The sequence below is a fragment of the Amblyomma maculatum genome, chromosome 6 (assembly GCF_055883805.1).
Source record: "Amblyomma maculatum isolate TAMU_Amacu chromosome 6, ASM5588380v1, whole genome shotgun sequence".
Taxonomy (NCBI): domain Eukaryota; kingdom Metazoa; phylum Arthropoda; class Arachnida; order Ixodida; family Ixodidae; genus Amblyomma; species Amblyomma maculatum.
This window is the reverse complement of record NC_139349.1, coordinates 100,360,448-100,381,363: the sequence shown is the minus strand read 5'-3', so window position 1 is coordinate 100,381,363 and position 20,916 is coordinate 100,360,448. Positions and strand designations below refer to the sequence as shown.

The 20,916-nt window shown below is 44.3% G+C and overlaps 1 protein-coding gene across 2 annotated transcripts in view; it reads left to right on the top strand.

Moving 5' to 3' along the window:
* Positions 1 to 20,916, top strand: part of LOC146186422 (uncharacterized) — an 87,741-nt gene that overhangs the window by 15,648 nt on the left and 51,177 nt on the right. For both annotated transcript variants that reach the window (XM_084607187.1, XM_084607186.1), the window contains exons 3-5: positions 12,631 to 12,732; positions 15,265 to 15,355; positions 19,358 to 19,425. In XM_084607187.1, coding sequence (XP_084463313.1) covers positions 12,631 to 12,732; positions 15,265 to 15,355; positions 19,358 to 19,425 — 261 coding nt within the window. The remainder of the gene's footprint in view (positions 1 to 12,630; positions 12,733 to 15,264; positions 15,356 to 19,357; positions 19,426 to 20,916) is intronic.

Below are 20,916 nucleotides of genomic sequence, written 5' to 3'. Positions count from 1 at the left end.
TAGCAAAATATTGTCTACGTTATCTGATAAGTGATTCAACATCGGTACTTGCCTAGATTTTTCGAAATCGAGGAAAAACTGCTCTTGGCGGCGTGGACAATTTTCGCAGAAGAGAGTTGAAACGCTGCTTTGACATGGTACGTCATCTGTCGAGCAGTAAGGCAAGCTCCATCCCGGCCGTTGGCGCGCTTGCCTCGCTGCCCGACAGATGACCCACCACGTCAAAATAGCTTTCAGACTCTCTTCTTCGAAAATTGTGCACGCCACCGAGAGCAGTTTTTTCTCGATTTTGGAAAATCTAGGCAAGTACCGATGTTGAATCACTTATCAGATAACGTAGACGATATTTTACTACTTTGTGAACGTTATTTCAGCTCGAATGGGGTAGTAGATTTTGCATAGGAATTTTTTAAATCCCAGCCCCCAAATATTCAAGACCCTGTACTTAAGTTGAGGACAACTCGGAGGGCTATGGAACGAAAAATAGTAGGGGTAACATTAAGAGATAGGAAGCGTGCAGAGTGGGTCTGAGAAATAACTCAAGTTACTGACATTCTAGTGGAAATTAAGAAGAAGAAATGGGCTTGGGTAGGACATGTAGTGCAAAGAGAGGATAACCGATGGTCGCTTAGGGTAACAAACTGGATTCCAAGGGAAGGAAAGCGTAGCAGGGGGCGGCAGCAAGTTAGGTGGGCGGATGAGGTTAAGAAGTTCGCAGGGGTCAAGTGGATGCAGCTAGCACAGAACCGGGTTAAGTGGTGAAATATGGGAGAGGCCTTCGCCCTGCAGTGGGTATAGTCAGGCTGATGATGATGATGCTAATGATGAATACAAAGCATGCAACTAAAGAGGCTTTGCAACACTGAGCAATACATGAGAGAGTCAAACAAGCAAACATCAAATTGTTCACCAGGCACTGTCGCAAATTGACGTCTGGAGAGTCACGATGTGGCCGCCATGTAGACGATTTCCACTCCCTCGCAGATCAGGTGGCTTGCCGAGCAGTGGGTTGACCCCGGGAGCCAAGCAGTAGCACTTGCTAACTTGCAGCAACACTGACTCTAACACTGGCTGGCTAGCACAAGCGACACGATCTCAATAAATAGTGCGCGCTGCGTTTCTGTTACAACGCGCCAAGGCCGATGTGCACATAGACGTAACTTCGCTCTTCTAAGCATCCGCTCCTCCTCCCGCCGAGCCGCATGGCATTGGTTATGCACTGTAGACAGTTCTCGAGATGACAAGTGCCTCCTGCCGGGTGACTCACTGTTGCCACTAAGTGATCAGGGGAAGGGTGACACCAATGCGCGCAAGGCTGTGCACTCTCCTCGTGAGGAAAAGGAGACGTTTTCACAAAGTGCTAGAATGTTCTATGCAGACACCACGCAGGTTTCTTTCGCACCATGCTGACCTAATAAGAATGTGTGCCGATTTCGTGACACCTCCTCCCCTCCTCCACCAATAAAGTATCAACCCGTAGACAAGAAAAAGACAGCATGCATTAATGCAGCAGGGGAAGCCGTGACAGATTTTCTCTTCTTGGGCTCCAAGATTACCCCGGAAGGTGACTGCAGCCATGAAATTAGGAGATGCCTGCTTTTGGGAAAGAGAGCCATGGCTAGCATTGACCGCCTAGTTAAGAGCAGAGACATCAGACTGCCAACCAAAATTTGTATAACTCGTGCTATAGTCCTTCCAGTTGTAATGTATGGATGCGAGAGTTGGACTGTAAAAAAGGCCGACCGCCGAAGAATTGACGCGTTTGAACTGTGGTGGTGGCGGAGACTCTTGAGAGTTCCTTGGACTGTCAGAAGATCAAATCAGTCGATATTGTCGACTATAAACCCTGACTGCTCATTGGAGGGTCAAATTCTAAAGTTAAAGCTCAGCTACTTTGGTCATCTGATGAGAAGAGAGGTGTCGCTGGAGAAAGATTTGATGTTGGGAAAGGTTGAGGGTCGCCGGAGAAGGGGTAGGCAGTGAACGCGATGGTTAGATGGCATCCTCGAGGTGCTGCAGATGAAGTTATGTGATGTTAGGAAGATAGTGACAGACCGTAAAGCGTGGTGTGATATGGTCCATAGGGTCACGAAGTGTTGGACATGACTGAACTGAACTGATTGATGCAGCAGTTAACCGCTGGCCAAGCGCACTTCACCATACTGTAAGGTCAATCATGTGCGGGATTTCTTCCAGTCATGAGATATGCCTTGTTGGCTCACTAGGTCATGTGACTTGCGTCGCCTGCCCAGTTGTATATCCACATTTTACCTGCTGCCGTGTGTAATTAACGAGCAGACAGTAAACATACAAGGTTCGTTCAATTCAGCTGCACTCTCTGCACCAGTTCCTTAAAGTTCTGCGGCGGTGCACAAGCATGCAGTGCCAGTTCCAGCAGTTCAGGTGCAGCATCGGCATTGGCTGCTTTAAAATGAATGGTAGAGTGCAGGCCGTGTCATCTGCTAGCCTCGGCGTCGCCAACAAGTTGCACTGTGGTCGGCTGTGTGCAACTCGCGTCAGCTGACGCCAACGTCCTGATTAACTTGATGAATTGTCAAATAGCACATGACAACGAAACAGCAAAGTTTTGCTGTTAACCAGACGCGATGCTTTTGGCCTGTGCATTGTAACAAACGGTGAAATGACCTGAGTTTATTATTCCACTTGTCAACGAGAACACGATCGAGTTCACCAAGGAAACGGCTACGCGTACTCACAAGAAGTAGACACACGAATGCAGTGTGAGGCATGCTGATTGTGTACTTCCGTCATGACTATGTGCGTTTTGATTCCCGGCTGCCGCAAAAGGTGCATATGTATATGCATTTGCACAACTGATACTTATTGCGATGTGCTTTTTCAAAATCTTCAAGTTCGAGATGATTAGCGCCGTTGATTTGAGCGGCAAATACACAGCCCATAAGATTAATTCATTCATGAATGCGGTGCATAGTATAAAAGCCGACCGCATTAATGTAATCGGCTAGCTGTGAATTATATTGCCACTCACGTCAGCCGGCTCCAACATGCCGAATAAAATGAATTTTCAAATAGCACACCAGGATGAAACGTTGGCACGAAGCAGCCCCAATGCATGTGCACCATACAGCAGCTGGCATGACACGCAAACAACTCTGATCATGATTCAGGTCGGCAAGAGTCGTAATTTATGCATGTGCTTACTTGTTAGACATGGTTTGAAGTATGCATCATTGTTTCTTTGGCGAACACGAGCACCATTCTCGTTGACGAGTGGAATAGCTAGGGTTGCTTCACTGTCTGTCACAACACACAAGCCATCGGAATGGGCCTTGGCCATCGTCGTGCAAGCTGTCATCTGCTTTCATGCGGCTGCTGCAGCTGCACCATTTCGGCACTGACCGCTGAAGTGGTGCACAGTTTTGTTGAACTTTTGTAATAGATCTTATGCAAAGACTGGGTGGTGCCCTCTTGTTTTGACTGTGCATGTTTTCGTCATGTTGGGGGATTCTGGATACCGCAGTACTTCGTAGTACAGGTATGGTGCCAATAAGCACGGGATTAGCGACACGCAGATTGGCATTTAACGTCGCCTAAGGTACCCAAATATTGCTCTGTACCTTGATATACATGAAAAGGAGCTTAGGATAACTAGGAAAACAAAGTGAAGGTGCCAGCTTAGTACAGTTTTTTATTATTGCGCAGCATTACTTGCCTCATGTGCACCATCAACAGAATGTGCATACGGAATGCGTGCCCAGAATGTGTCCACAGTCGCTGTGTAAGTTATATCGAGTATAATAGCCACAAGTGTTATCGTTAGATAGCTTATGCCAGGCATAATTGCGCTTTATTAATTTTGGTCTCACTTCACTGCTGTTAATTAGTTTATTGTAATTAAACTGAACTTTATGCTAGATCATAAGTCATATGATCAAACAGCTTATGTCGACTACTATTGCCCTGAACTAATTGTATACATTAATTATGGTTAATTTTGACTTAATTGAACCTCACGCTACAGTATTGTCATATAAGGTAGGATAGCTTATGCCTAGAATAATTGCACTGGACTAATTGTAGGTTTAATTAAGTACCACAAATAGTTATTTCTGATTAAAAATTTAACTTTATCCTATGCTATCAAGTCATATATCGTTGGATAGCTGATATTGAGTAAGATTGCACTTTACAAATTGTAGGTCTTAGTTAATATCTATTATTAGTCAAATGTGATCAACTTTAGGCTGCAACTAGGAGTTATATATCGTTGAAAGGGTTTTGAGGAGTAGAATCCAAAATCAAACACTAAATAATACAAAAATCATGTAAAAATGATAAAACCAAGCGTTAACCGAGCTTACGCTTACCTAACTTGGTTAAAAAGAAAACGTGCAACGGAAGCAAAACAGTAGAACTTAATGGTATGCAGGCAGCACGTAAGGAGACGTAAGTGCCCTGGTAGTTTTTTTCTTGCTATGATCACGGTACAAGCCATCAGGAAGCCGTTTGCAGATGAGTTCTTTTTGAGAGGTAATAATTAAATTGCTCAAGTTCGGCCTTGGAAAAGGCCCAAAAGTGAGCTTTTTGTTTATTTTGTAATTTGCCAAGGAGCACTCCTGTTACCTAGTAGCTACGCCACACTGTGTCGGTCAATCAGTTGTTTCTCATGCGGGATTAGTTTTGCCTTTATGCATTCTTCTGTTTGCTAAGTGTGCCACAGGCAAACGAATCTGCAGCATGCCTCTAGCTAGCCCAAGTGTCAGTAAGTAGCGTACACAGTAGGGTCATTTGCCGCTTGTGGTCGGCTATTCGGTCTTTGCGTATCTTCGAAGATAGAATCTTCCAGACAGAATTCCCCGCAAGGGCACCTTGTGTAAACTAGGTGTTGGTGCTTGGTGCCACCACGGACCCTGAGCCCCCATACCGAAGCTGTAATCCGTACCGTGGCGATAGGTTGAGAGGTGAAGGGAAGAAACCTTGAACGGTGGCGGTCGAGGCCATGGTCAAGCCTCGGCCGATGGGCTCCTCGCCTGTCCACCAGGTGAGGGGCTCCGGGACCTTCCTCTGCGTATAAGGGTGAACCAGAGGCGACATATATTAGGACCCCTTATAACAATCCATGCTGCATGGAAAAACTACCTTTAAAAAAACCTGATCGACCCCCGAAAAGGAGTCGCACCGAAGTGACGCAAAAAATCAGTACACCAACTGAGAACTTTCCAAAATTTCTTGTCTTGCACTCTGTAACCGAATCTCAACCAGTAAATGAACTGTCAGTCTTTCTGATTGCCAACACTCTGAAGGCCATCATTGGGGCAAACTACAAAGCGAAAAAACTAGGATCTGGTGACCTGCTAATAGAGGTATCAGACAAAAGTCAATCTGACAACCTTCTCATAACAAAAACGTTTGCTCACCTTGACGTTCAGGTATCACCCCACCGCAGTCTTAACAGCTGCCAGGGAGTTGTCTCTGAGCGAGACCTCCTAAACGAAACAGAATCAGGTCTCCTTGAGGGCCTACAGAACCAAGGTGTAACAGCAGTACGAAGAATAACAATCAGGCGAAAGAACGAAGAAATAAAAACGAAACATATTGTTCTCACCTTCAACCAGAGCACACTTCCTGAATTTGTCAATGTGGAATTTATCCGATGCAAAGTTAGCCCGTACATACCAAGCCCCCGCAGGTGCTTCAAGTGTCAGCGGTACGGACATGGTAGCCAGATATGTCGAGGACGCCTTACCTGTGCAAAATGCAGCGCGCATGAGCATGCAACCGATAAATGCAGTGCAACTGACTACAAATGTGTGAACTGTGAGGGTACCCACCCTGCATACTCACGGTCCTGTGCAGCCTTTCAGGCCGAAAAAGAAGTAATCAATATACAGATAACTGAGAAGATAACATACGGAGAGGCCCGAAAAAAGCACAGAATGCTTTCCTCAGCTCCCTATGCTAACGCAGCCCGCAGAGGGGCCAGGCCGCGTCTAGTAACGGTGGGCACGCAGTGCAATGCTGCTGACGTGCTCCCACCACGGCTCCTCACTAAGCAGCCACCGGCTGCACCAATCTTTGCAATCCCGGAGGTCACTTTCCCCCAGACGTCCGGGACACCAAAGACATCTGAGAGGGACTTTGTTCCTCTTGAAAAACCTCCTGCCTCCATGCCTTCACCAGAGGCGATGGAGGTGAGCACGGACTCCGCAGCGTCAGCGGCGCCTAGGGAGTCCGCCAATGAGAGGCGGGGCCTGCTGGACCGTCTCAAATCAAAAAAACATACACCAGTTAAGCCCCCTGATAAGGGCGGCGAGTCCTAACCCTACTCTATATTCCTTCCAGACCTACCAAAATGGCTACCGAGAGTATCATTTATTGGAACTGTTGAGGACTCCTAAAAAATCTGGATGACGTATATGAAATCCTCGCCGAACACCAACCAAACATAGTTTGTCTGCAAGAAACGCATCTGAAACCAGCAGACACAAGTTTTCTCAAACAGTATCGTATATTCAGGAAAGATAGGCAAGGCAGTACTCACCCCTCCGGTGGCGTTGCCATTATAACACAAAAGTCAATCGCTTGTCGAAACATCTCGATTAACACAGACTTAGAGGCAGTGGCAATACAAGCCTTAATATTCGATAAAATAACAACGGTATGTTCGCTGTATATTCCGCCAGAACATAGGCTATGCAACAAAAATTTTGAAAAGCTGATTGACCAACTCCCAGAACCATGGCTGCTGGTCGGAGACTTTAATGCCCACCACCCATTATGGGGATGTACAAAAACGGACTTCCGAGGTGCACTAATTGAAAAGTTCTTGTTGTCCTCAGGATCATGTTTACTCAACGCAAAACAGCCAACATACTACAGCTCAGCTCATAATACGTACACAGCCATTGACTTAGCCATTGGCTCTCCGATGCTCTTGGCAGCTACAGAGTGGGTTGTTATTGACAATCTATATGGAAGCGACCATTTTCCCATCTCTGTGAAGTACACAGGCAATAAAAATGTAAATGCATCTAGTCCCAGGAAATTTAAAGAATATGCGGCCAACTGGGAGATGTTCAGGGAACACTCAGCTCTGCCCTGTTCATCAGTTACTGGCTTAGGCGTTGACGAATCTCAACTCTTGATCACGCTGCACATTATAGATGCTGCAGAAAAACACATTCCACAAACATCAAGTAAGCCACGAAACAAACGAAGGCCGTAGTGGAATGCAGAATGTAAAACTGCCCGTGAAACACAAAACAAGGCATGGTCGAAGTTACGCCGATACCCCACGGCTGAAAACCTAATAGAATTTAAGCGCGCAAAGGCAAATGGCAAACATGTTCGACGTAACTCCAAGCGAGAAAGCTGGTCATCATTCCTTTCTTCTGTGAACTCTTATTCTGATTCTCACAAAGTATACAACAGAATAAGAGCACTCAAAGGAAATAACACTCTCCCAACACCCCTTGTCAGCACTAGTGGTGACTCTCTTGAACACCAAGCAGACACACTAGGGCAACACTTCGAATATGTATTCAGCTCAGCGCACTATACAGATTCTTTTTTGCGGCACAAGGTAACTGAGGAGAGGAAGCCTATATGTGATAAAAGACCATGCACAGGAGGGTACAATAGCCCTTTCACCATGCAGGAGCTGAAGATTGCACTTGGCACATGTGGGAACACAGCACCAGGTCCTGACAGGGTCACATATGGAATGCTCAAACACCTGCATACGGGCACGCTTGAAACCCTACTTTGCCTGTATAATAAAATATGGTCCACAGGACGCTTTCCTAAAGCATGGAAGGAAGCGGTCATTATCCCGATATTAAAACCCGGAAAAGAACCCACTCTTGCTGCCAGTTATCGGCCTATTGCTCTAACCAGCTGCTTATGCAAGCTTTTTGAAAAAATGGTAAATCGCCGCCTCCTACATTTCCTTGAATACAATGGTCTTCTTCATCCAAACCAAGCTGGTTTTAGAGCTGGGCGGTCAACTGCTGATCAGCTCATTGCATTCGAGTCTTATGCAAGGGATGCTTTTGTACATAAACAGCATTGTTTATCTGTCTTTTTCGATCTCGAAAAAGCATATGATACCACTTGGCGCTATGGTATCATCCGCGACCTCTTCTCTCTTGGCATCACAGGGAACATGTTGAATACAATTCGAAGTTACTTGTCTGAGCGGGCCTTCAAAGTTCGTGTTGGCAATGCATACTCAAAGCAGTACATACAGGAAAATGGGGTCCCTCAAGGTGGTGTTCTCAGTTGCACACTTTTCATAGTCAAAATGAACTCTTTAAAAAGTGTGTTGCCAAGAACCATTTCTTGCTCTGTATATGTTGATGACATCCAGATAAGCTTCAAATCTTGCAACTTGGCCATCTGTGAAAGACAGATTCAGCTAGGTGTTAACAAACTGTCCAGGTGGGCTGATGACAGTGGGTTTAAATTTAACTCTGAAAAAAGTGTTTGTGTACTTTTCTCTAAGCAGCGTGGCGTCAGACCTGACCCCAACATTACACTGAATGGTCAGAGCCTTGCCTTTAAAAAGGAACATAAATTTCTTGGCGTAGTTGTTGACGAAAAACTCTCCTTCATTCCCCACATAAAACAGTTGCGACTGAAGTGTCTCAAAGCAATGAATCTGCTAAAAATTCTCTCTCACTGGTCATGGGGTACAGATCGCGACTGCCTTCTGAGCCTTCTGAATAGTGTAGTTCTATCACGCATAGACTATGGCTCGATGGTCTATGGGTCAGCATCATCCTCTGCACTAAAATTACTCGATCCCGTGCACCACCTCGGCCTTCGCCTCGCTACGGGCGCTTTTCGAACTAGCCCAATTGCTAGCCTTTATGTCGAGGCGAACCGATGGTCACTGCAACGAAGGAGAGAATTTACTTGTGTAACTTATGCTATGAAGGTACTATGCCAACTGAACCATCCATGTCGCCGCCTCCTGCTTGACAAAACTAGCACAGCACTCTTCTCAAGAAAACCATCTCTAACACCGCCATATCCAGTCAGAGTTGCCACGCATATTGAACAACTGGACATTCCGATTAACAGCCTTCATACAACTTCACCAAAAGACTTAATTGCCCCTTGGGAAATGCATGCTGTTAATTGTGACCTGTCGTTTCTTGCAGTGGGGAAGCACGCATCCTCTATTGCCATACAGCGACACTTCATGTTACTTCAGGCGAAGTACACTTGTGATGAATATTACACCGATGCTTCGAAGTCTGCTCAAGTGTCCTGTGCAGCACATGGACCACACTTTTCACTTTCAAAAACACTGAACAGACATACAAGTATATTTACCGCTGAATGCCATGGAATCCTGCTAGCTGTGAGACACATTATAGAAAAGAAAATACAGACATCGATCATCTACACAGACTCCCTCAGTGTTTTAATGTCCCTATCCTTTCGAAAGTGGCACAATAAGAACCCAGTCCTGAATTCCCTTTATAACTCCCTTATGTCTGCCCATAAACTAGAACTTAATATTACACTGTGTTGGGTACCAGGCCACCGCTGTATTCCAAGAAACGAGGCAGCAGATAGGCTTGCTGCATCAGCTGCCCTTCGAAACACTACAGACACTGACAACATATCATATCAGGATCTCAAGCCTCACATCAAAAACACGATCAGACAACAATGGCAAGAGGAGTGGGACATGGCAACGGAGAATAAACTACACACAATAAAACCAAGGATAGGCAGATACACTACAGAAAAACAAAACAGATTCAAAGAAGTAGCTTTGTGCAGGATGAGAATAGGTCACACATACACAACACATTCATACCTCTTAACGAACTCTCCTGCACCACGTTGTTCGAGATGTGGTTGCCGGCTCACAGTACTCCATATTTTAATTGAATGTCAAAGACTGGAACAGCATAGGAGACGTCACTTCCCTGAATTATACACGAAACAGATACCGCTACATCCATCCATCTTTCTTGGCGACCATCCAATGTTTCCTTTAGAAAGACTTTTTAAATATTTATTAAAAGTAGGCTTTTTATACGGAGTCATTTATCAACATAGGCGTCAGCCCATTTCTTTTAATTAAATGGCTTTCTTTTAAAGAAATTGTTGCTGAGGCAACTTATTCTTTTAACACTTACATCTCACCCTTTCAGTTTTACTCAGACCACTAAACACCTTAACTCAATGTTTTTAGGCCCTATACACCACTGCTTTTAGACTACACACTCCGGAAAAACTTTTAGGCCCTATACACCATCGTATTTAAGTACTTCATTAAACACCTCACCTCAGACATTTTATCAAATTCAGTTGTGACTTCACCTTGTGTTTTGGCGCTCTTTGGCCAAAGATGCCCTTGCGCCAAAAAAAAATCAGTCCATCATCATTTCCAGACAGAATTGTCCAAAAGCTGGTGCGCACTCGTAGTGCAGCATCAGCAGTCGTTGTTAAGCCTTTACTCTGCCGAGCAAATGCTATCGTGCAGCACCAAAATGCAAGGAGCAGTGCAAACTGTCAGGCTATTTTTTTAACACCCTCCAAAATTATGCCAGGGCTATGAAGTGCATAGTTTTGGAGGGCTACGGATTAATTTCAAGTACCTGGGGATCTCTAACACTCACCAGAATCTCGACACACAGGCTTTTTAATTTTTGCTCCCATAAAAAAAAATATGGCCACTGTGGCTGGGCTTGAGCTGGCATCCCTTGGCTCAGTAGCACAACGTCTCTGGACAGTTTTAAACTCTTAGGATTCAGAGTTTCACCAAGGTGTACTCGTAATTAAGTGTGTAATTGTGATGTGGCGTCATCCGTGCATTTGCTTGCGCAGACAGTCTATCATAACCTCAACGATATCATCGTTGACACAGGAATAAAACAAACGAACAGAGTCCGGTGACTGCAGAACAGTGTGAGTCTGTCGTTTCAAAATGAAAAGATATTCTTGCCCGAAGCACTTAATTTGTCTTCATCGTACGACACCAAGGTGAATTTCTTTGCTGGTGTGGTGCTTCTCCGATTGCATTTTCAATGCATAATGGTACCTAAAAAGTCACTCGAAAATGTGGGCATCACGGAAAGGTCGACAAATCACTTGTTGGTCATTACTTCTCTCTTAAACCTTCAAGTAAAGTCATCACCAAACTGGGAAAGCCACTCTGTTCTGCAGCAGGCAATCCTGTGCCCACAAAAACATGGCACCGCTTGCTCATTTCGGTTTTCCTTCGGTAGATGGCAGCACTTTCGCATAAGATCTATAAGACAAGTTCACTTTCTACTAACTTTGGATACAACATATGCAATCTGCGTCTTCATGAGGTTCATTATAAATGGGCTTAACTCTCTACTGGTTACCATACTTCTCAGTAAGTTTAGGCTGGTGCAGAGCAGTAGGCATAACTATATAAAGCTATTGCAGTCACTGTTTATCATTTTAAAACAATCACAGGGTGTTCTGTATACCTTCTACCACATTTAAAGTAACCCTTCATGACTTGGAAGAACATTTAGAACAGCTATTGTAATCCGATCTGGCAGTTCGTGATTTTAGTTCTGGGGAAGTGATCTAGCCGACACTATACAGGTGTATCTTTGAATATTTTATTCTGTGCAACAACGTATGTTTGCTAATCCTTCTGATCATGATCTGTTTTTTAGTGGTTTTAAATGAGGCGTTCTAGAAGCGATCACCATCCTGTCATTAGAAAATTCAAATATTGTCAGTTAGTCTTAGAGTGGATGACCCGAAGGAACGGTTCATGGCCTGTATCCTTGCTGCCGCACAGCTTACCATTCCTCAGTCATCAGGAGGGGTAAGACGAAATCACAAGTTGTGGCACACGCAAGAATGCATGGTAGCAAAAAACAACACAAAAGCTTGGCGTGTCTTTTACAGATGCTCATTGCACTACTAGAAGGTCATAAATTTCAAGAGCAAGAGGATATGCAAACAATATACAAAGATTTGCACCTATTGTTAATGAGGTAGTTCTTCAGTGGCAAGTGGAAAATTTTAATATTCGTGTAATTTATGTTAATTGACTGACGAGGCCTGAAATTTTATGAGGAGCAGCATACAAGCGTATATGAGAACTACATACTGGCCAGCACTGCTATACAGTTTATCGGTAGGGGATCATCGTAGGAATGTCTGATGGCACCCTAGAGGATGTGCAAAATGTTAGTAGGTGGAATTTGTGCACCGCAGTGGTTGTATGTGATTGGGCTTTGTGGCTTGATTAAAAAAAAAAAAAAAAAAAACCTTGACTGCAAATTTTCTTATTTTATTATTGGCTATTTTCGGTAACATTTTATCTCAGGGCTCTCATACGCCCTTAGCGGTAAAGGTTTTGCTGAGGAATCTTAATTTGTCTTTCACTTTATCCTCTCTACCTTCATACAAAAGTGAACCCTTCTCTCTCGTTCATTTCTTTAGGAGTTGTGTAGTGGCTGCTGTCTGTGCATAACAAAAATTAATGCATGCTGCATAAACGGCACAATTCTATTCTTAATAATCTTACTTTTGTCTAGCAGTACACTACATGTATGATCGCTTCCATGCATAATTAGTTCTGGTGATCTCTAGGCTACTGTTCACCTCTAAAGGCTGATGTGACTTTCTGCTTTGCAGCCCTACACCCCCTGGGGAAAAGGAACGGGCAACCATTTGCCAGATCAGGACTTCAGGAAGGGCTCGCAGCAGCGTACTACCTTGGAGGGCCGAGCCTCAATGGTATTCACAATGCTCCCTATCTCCCCTCTTTTTATGTGGATAATAAGGCACTCCTTTCTCTTGAAGCTTTGCATCGATACAATCGGCACTGTGTAAAAAGAATAATCCTTTGCTAAATGTAGCAAAATGGTATAACATTTCTGGCTGGAGTTTTCTTCGAGAGGGGACACGCACATCAAGGTCTATGCATTTTTTTCTTTCATAAAACTGGCTGTTGCAGATAGCTGTGCACCTAACGCAAAAGCTATACAGTGCTTGTTGATCTTATCTCGGACGCTGTATCGGTACACCGAAGCAAGCAACCAAATGGGAATCGGATCCATGCAACCCCTTGGCCATGCAGGGACATTCGGACAGCTTGGTTAAAGAGAGGCGTTATATCTACACGTCGGGTGGTCTTTCACGTAATGTGGCAGCTTACGGCTGTATGCTATGTGTGTGTGAGATAATGCGTGAGATAATAGTGGCAGGAATTGAGGAAGTCGGGATTAACTGAATAGCAAAATACGTGTAGGGAAATGTGGATCCAGAAAGGGTAGTACATACGGGAGCCATTAATGCTGTCTTGTCGTACCCTTAGATTAACGCAAAGATTCATGCCATTAGATACACTTGTTTTGACAACAGCTGCAAAAATGTGCTCTCAACAGAGCGAAGGTGACGGCGGCCATTACAGAGGGTGGAGCTATGAGAACCAGTTCTGCTCGCTGATAGGCTTGCCTATGTCCACCAAGGAACGTGCTCCTGCGGGAATGAATGCATTTCGATGGCAAATATGGAGGAAGAGATCTACGCCGTAGCGATGCGGTCCTTTTGTGATCCAACCAAGTGCTTGCGATCTTGGAATTGGAATTCAACATTAGTCATTATGCGCTGCAAATCTTTACGCGTCATTTGGGATGATTCCGAGCTACAGTAGATTGTTTTCACCTCCTTCAATTAGTGTGTGCCTGCAATTCCTTTATCAGGACTCACTATGGGTATCTCCAGGAAATCACTGCATTAGGATGAACAAATAATGCCCGTCATGGGCCCTTGTATATTTCTGGTGGATAGCTACACTACCGCTTTCTTGTATCAGCTCATCAGCCATAGCCACGCCGCGGTGGTGTAGTGGTTGAGATGCCCGACTACTGTGCCAGAGTACCCGGGTTCAATCCCGACTGGCGGCTGCATTTTGGTGGAGGCGTAACAAAGAGGTGTTCATGTGCTGTGTGATGTCAGTGCAGGTTAAAGATCCCCAGGTGGTCGAAATTACTCCGGAGCCCTCCACTACAGCACCCCTTTCTCTCTCTCTCTGCTTTCACTCCCACCTTCCTCCCTTCCCTTACCGTGTAGTTCAGGTGTCCACAGAAACAAGTGTGATGGATACAGTGCCTTTCTTTTCCTGTGAGCCAAAAAAAAAAAAAATCAGCTGCATATTACGCTATGTTGCCCCACCTGAATCAGTAGCCTTCACCTTTTTATTTTGAGTTGAAGCAGCATGCTTCTACTCAGATGAAATGCTAACTTATGTCACACACCACACACTAGCATGTGTGGCCAAAAGGTGACTAAACATACTTGCGTTTCATGCATATTTGTTTGTTTCTCCAGCCCGTATATCTGTGTAAACAGGAGAAAAAAAACTTCACCAATGTTTTCTTGCAACATAGCCAGTGTCACTGCTGCAGCAGATAAGCTTCACTGCTTAAACCACATATGCCTTGTTAGTAATTTTACTCGAGGTGTGCCGTGCCTATCTAAAGGGGAGCTTGCATGAAATGCATGCTGGGTAATCCATCATTTTGTTGTTGGCAGCAGACGACGTGCAACGCAGCCAAGATTCAGTGAGTTGACTAAGTGTCTTGTCGTTTTCGACGGTCCACCAAGCAAACACGCGGATACTCCTGCGCTGCCCTACCAGTGCGCAGAATGTCGGCAGGTTCCTGAGGAACTTATGCGTCGACGTTGTGACTGCGAGATCGAGTGCGTTATGAAGTAAAGGCAAAGAAAGCTATGCAGCGTGGACATGTTCATGCTACGTGAGGATTACTGCACTATGGGTCTGGACTTGTGGCCACCCGTCGACATCGTCGACATTCATGCTTTCTAGTTCTGGCAACTATCTTGCTACAGTCCCCGGATTAGCGTTGATCTGGCGTCTGTTGGCCCGTGCGAGCCATTTGCGTCGGCGTTGCTCAGAGAGCTCCTTTGCCTTTTTGCTCTCGTGCAGGCGTATTTTTTGGAATCGTGAAAAACTCACAATCGGCCTGTTTGTCCGCGCGCATTTTACACGGTCATGTAAACGTCGCTGTGCTGCAGTGCGGTGCTGTGTCGCCTGCTGATGACGACGACAACACGGCGAATTACACAGCATGCATCGCTTCATGCAAGCTCTCTCTTTATATGATAGATGCCTCAAGTTATTAAATGTTCATAATGTTATACACAAAACACGTGTGATTTGTTATGTTGTTCATTTCTCGATTCAAATTGAAACAGCAGCACCTCACACCCACTTTTTTTTTTTTTTTTTTTGTTTCTTTCCAGGACGGAACATTCTTTTTCGGTGACCATCCACCAGCCCGTGATCCCAGGAAGACTAAGGTCCCCGGCGACGGCGGAGTAACGCTGCAGCATGGTAAGTGAGGCATTTTTTATTTTTATATTTTTTGACTCTGAACAACAGCTGAGAAGAAGACAGCGGCAGCTCTTGTATCTTTGTCGAAGAAGCAGTTTCGCTCTGTCAACTTTTCGGTGCTGTTGGTGTTCTTCTGACAAACGGAGAAACTAAACAGGGCCCCTCTTTGTTTGTCGTGAGGGACCTACTGGGCCCATGCAGGTTGTTTGAGGTGGTTGTCATAGCCAGAAAAACAAAAGGCTAAACGGTTGCTAAACCAAGAAAAGCTATGGCTTAAAGTGCTAGCATGCGTAATTTGCATTTGGCTTAACTGCACCAAATCATCTGTCATTCTTTTTTTTCTTTTTCAACTTTGTACATGTACTGTATACTAAAAGATAGCGAAGGCTAATCGTTAATCACTCTGCCACATGTTCGCTGTTATATGCTGGTCTGCACTCGCAAGCCTGTTATTAAAATTGGTCTTTTCTCACAAATAGTTCTTTCCCCTGTGTGATGAAATGGCACCATCCCTGCACTGATTGCTTGACAAACTGATATGTATATAAGAATGCAGACCATGTTTACAGCTGCGAACTTTTGCACGAAGGCAGCTGATGTCAGGCTTGTGTTTTGCAGCAACTAACAGAACAATGTGCAATCTGCTGCTAGAATTTATTTAATTGCAGTAATTAATAGCCAGAAACATAATCAACTTGCAATATGTGGTAATTTTGGTTCATGCCTTCAATTGATCACTGGTAACGATTTTAGGGCAGAAGCACGAAGCACTGAGGTTTTTGCTCTGCTGAAAGGCATTGTCTGTCAGTTTGTGCGACTTTGTTTCGATCCCACAGCAGCTCAAACAAATCAACTTTGTTGGCCGCGGCATGCAGTTATTATGCTATTGCCGTAGCCTCGTGTGTTGCAATTTCCACTCTCTCGGGCTCTGCATTGCATGTCGTTGTCTTCATTAACAATTTCCTGCCCACAGGAAAAGTGGTGATCTCTGGAGTGTGTAGAGCGAAAGCCCTATTTCTCTATTCTAGCTCTATTTTTAGAGCTAGAATTTAGGGAAAGCTTTATTTTTAAAACAAAACCTCTATTTCACAACTAAAGCTGCAGAAGCTGAGTGGGATGTGATCTTCAATTGACCTTGTGAGTGACGTTGCATAGCAACAGCATGTCGTAGTATTAAACCAAAGTGTAATAAGTAGGCTGGACATGACCCTTGACTTTTGGCCACTTGGCCCGGGCCTCTCCCCAAAATTTCGTCCGGGGCGGCCTAAAATTGACTTCAGCCAAATTGGACCAAAATTGATATTCAGGCATATAATAGACACCGCCCAGTACAATGGGCGCCTCGAAATTTAACCTAGGTCTTCCAAAAGGTGGCCAACATAAATGTACAGAGTGGACCGCACTCTTGCACGAGTTACCAGTGTAACTGCGTTAAACCGCTGTGATTTTTTTTTTTTTTTTTCAGTTCTACAGAGCATGCTTTACACTAAAGAGTACAGTATTAAATTTTAAAAGAGGAAATTGTCTTTTTAATGGAATCAGTCTCAACTGCAAAAAAATTTACTATAAAAACATAACTGCCTTTGGCGCGAATAACAAAGAAAAGTTAAAATAATATCTTTTCTGCAGGAAAGCCTTGTGCATTATATCAGTGATTGCAAACAGTTAATGTAGAAAGCATTTCAAGTTATGGAAGAAAATAAAATGTTATCCCCATTGAATATTGTGCCAGCGAGCAAGGCAATGACACTCGGTATTCTCATAGCGGGAAACATGACTACCATAAGATGCTTGAGTAAAATTTGTCGGGCTAGTTGGTTCATAGTTCAATGCAATAAAAAGCTGCGCTAATAAGACACGGACGAAGGAAAGGTTTGTGTGCGTGTGTGTGCGTCCTACCTTTCCTTCGTCCGTGTCTTATTAGCGCAGCTTTTTATTGCAATGGCTACCATATTTTCTGGTTTATAAGACGCACCTTTGTATAAGATGCACCCCTCATATTTAGAGGCTTTCAATAAAAATTGGTATATAAGACGCACTCTTATATAAGACGGGCCTCAATTTATTCTGGTTAGGGCTATAAGACTTGACTATATATGCTTGAACGCCCATCGCGGGCTATGTGCCTGAAAGAAAATTTGTTACGTGCACGTGCGAACAATAAAAAAAAAAAAAAAAAAAAAAGAGGCAACACTTATGCCAGAAAAAGTGAGAGCAAGAACACTTTATTATTACTCAAAGCCTTGAAAGGCTTCATCTTGGTACGCGGTCACTGATTTCTCGTGACACCGCTCAGGCATTCTCTTTGCGCTTATAATTACCGCGCTGATCATCGCGTCATGCGGGCGCTATCACGCGCTTGGCAAAGCACATGCAATAGCCACCAAACAGTGTTATAAATCGTAACTGGAAAAGAGAATCGGCTTGATCTGGCTTTGTCTCGGCAGCGTGGAAAGGGCGAGGAACATGGACATCGCCACCTTTTGGCATTCTGCCAGTGAGACGGCTGTGCAATTCTAGAACGCTATAAATCAAATCAAATCAAAGTTTATTTCCCATCTAACAATACAGATCGAGGAATCATAGAAACAACTGTAAATATTATAATCGAGGCGTCGCCACCGCGTTTCACGATAAAGTTCGCTTATGAACATTGCACAAAATGAAAAAAAAAGAAACGCACATAAGAGACACCGTTGTATAGGATGCACTACTGAAAATTTTGTCAAAACCCGCGTCTTATACACTGGAAAATAAGGTACCTGTGTGGCCGCTAGCAAATGATCCTTCCCGAAGGACGTTGACACCGGTGCAAGTCAGAACTGAGACCCTTAAAAAACACATGTTTAGGTCAGCTTGCAGAAGCCGCAAAACGATCTGGAAGAGAAATGTAAACTTATCAGCAGATGCCTCTTGGTTATCCAGGTTGGTTTAAAGGGCAACTCCGGGGGTTTTTTGACATTCGAATATTGTAGTGAAACTTTTACCACAGGTTCTTCTCTCCGTCCTGACGCATTCTACAAAATTCGGGTGCTGTATGATAATCCGTTCACGCGCAATACGGCTTTAAAATATGCCGTTTTCATGGCTTAAGTTGAGACTATTTCTGCCGGCAACACTGAGTTTCTGACGTCACAAACAGTATACAGGCGTTAATGTATACTTCCCGCGTGATTATGAAAGTGTGAGGCTTATATTGAACTACCTCAGACATTTTATGCAGTGCGTCATGATTTCCATACTTTATTTTCACCATCCAATGCATGTACGAGTGTTTTTCTAATACTGAGTGTGACGTCACCATTTCCTCAAATGTGACGTCGTTTCTGGCCGGGAAATCAGTTTCGGTTTCGATTTACTGTTTTTCATTTTTAAAAATACTTCTAATTGTAATTTTGGAAAACGGCTTTTGTGTTGGAGTCAGGACGTGACGAGGAATGTAATTCAATTAAAAACACAAAATGATGAAAAAACCACCGGAGTTGCCCTTTAAAGCACTTTCACTGTCTGTGACAAAATCTGACAAGCAGGAGTGCTCTCAGCAGAGCAGAGGCGTGCTATGCTGGCAGAAAAGTGGTAACTTGAGGGGTTCAAAAATTTTATAATTTCTATGACTAAGGTCTTCAACCACCATTTCGCTGATCTTTGCCCGAAGCCTGTCTTTTAAACCCTAGCCTTGAACTGAAAACGAAATGGAACACGTCATTCTAGCACACATACTTAGCATTTGGCCAAATAAGCTAAATTGGCTGTAATTTTTGCCGAACTTTCATTGTTTGTACGGTCTGTGGCTTCATTACACCAGGTTAAAAATCTGCTGAACTGTATTTTAAAAAGCTTAATGTCCTTGAGCTGGTAGTGCCCCTAATGTCGCTGTCTAGCAGCTGACCACAACTCGGTCGCATGAAGTGCTCAGCGCCAAAGAAGTGGCCTTGCAACAAATGCAGCGCAATACTAAATCAGTTGGGAACCTAACACTGCTGGCGCTGGTTCTTTACGCAGAGCCTAGGATGGCTACTGCGCCTGACAGTCAGCCGGAACCCTTACCTGCTGCCAATGAAAAGATCGAGGTTTGATGTATTCCATTTTCACGCTCGTTGAATACTTTTGCAAGCACGCAACTTTTCACTTGACACAGTAGCACAAAAATGTCACTAGTCTTTAAACAATGCGTCCTGTTGAATACGATGGTGTCCTGCATTAACCATATTAATAAGATAGAAGCACGTTAAGGCTGCAAAACGTTCTCGAGAAAAGAGTCGGCAATGCTGCCAGTGGTGTGCGGAAGTAATTGCACGCGCTGCGTCTTTCATTTTTAATTTATCGTATGTACACTGTTTAATCACACAGTTGGTCTGGGTTGTCAATACTGTGCAGGATTGTTTCTGGTGTGCACTCGAACATTATCGGCTATTGTCACCATAACTGTCTCGTGTGTGAACGAAGTCTTTTTCCTGTGCTGTTTATTTGTTATTGGGTAGCTGTGCCTTCTGTATAAAACCAGCCACTCTTCACAAATATGCAAAAATATAAACACCTCTTCGGGCAATGTTTGGAGCATATTTTGGATGTTTCACCATGTGATCAACAACGAAATTGTATAAACATTACGAGTTTACTCTGGCCGGGATGCGCATGTTTTTCTTTGAGGCGCAGGTTTCTGTCTGCCTCTTTCTTACCACCTGGGTCCAGGCTTCTAAGAAGCGCTGGTTACCGCGTGTCATGCTCATAGTGAGGTGCCGGGTTGGCGGGTCACGCTTGCGTTTGGGAGAAAGCTCAAAACTGCTTTAGTAACGGCATCGTCCCTGCGTTAGCCGCGCAGTGGGAGGCCATCGATAAAGTTCTACTGCGAAGTGTTCTGGGGTGCGCTCCCAATTTTCGGGCTGAATAGAGCTGGGGTGTCTTCGTGATGCTGTGTGTCGAACAGCTCCATTAACAGTTGCATTCCTTCATTAGTGGCGCCACTTAGGGGACTGCTGAGAAACCTGTACTACAGAGTGTTTCCGAAATGGGTGCTCTCGGGTGGAGGGTAGTGCAGCTATTATAATGTTTTCAAAACGCCTGGGAGGTGATGAAAACGAATAGACTCCTGCATCCCAACGGGCTCGGGGCACGGCGGGCACCCGCAGGAAAGGAGCAAGGGGAAAAAAACGCTGCAATCCTGGCTCTGACGAGCAGGGTCCTGCCGCCCTGTTAACACGACGCTGGCTATGCATGTAAGCACAATAAGAAAAAAAAAAAAAGACTGCCGTTTATCGCGGCCTTGCATGGCCGTATGTGAGAACTGCATGTTTGCCAACAATGCCTATCACTAAGGGAATGTGATAAAGATGCTGCATGTAACTTTAGAGAATGCAAGAAATAGCAGTAGGTGAAATTTTTGTAGCACAGTGCTCGTATGTGATAGGGCTTTTTCCTGATTGGTGAAAATAAACCTTCTACTGAGAAATTCCTTAATCCCTTTATTTTCTCTGTTTGGCAGCATTTTATATGTTAAGGCTCGCACATGTCCTTAGTGGTTAAAATTTTTGCAAAGGCAGCTTACTTCTTCTTTCATACAT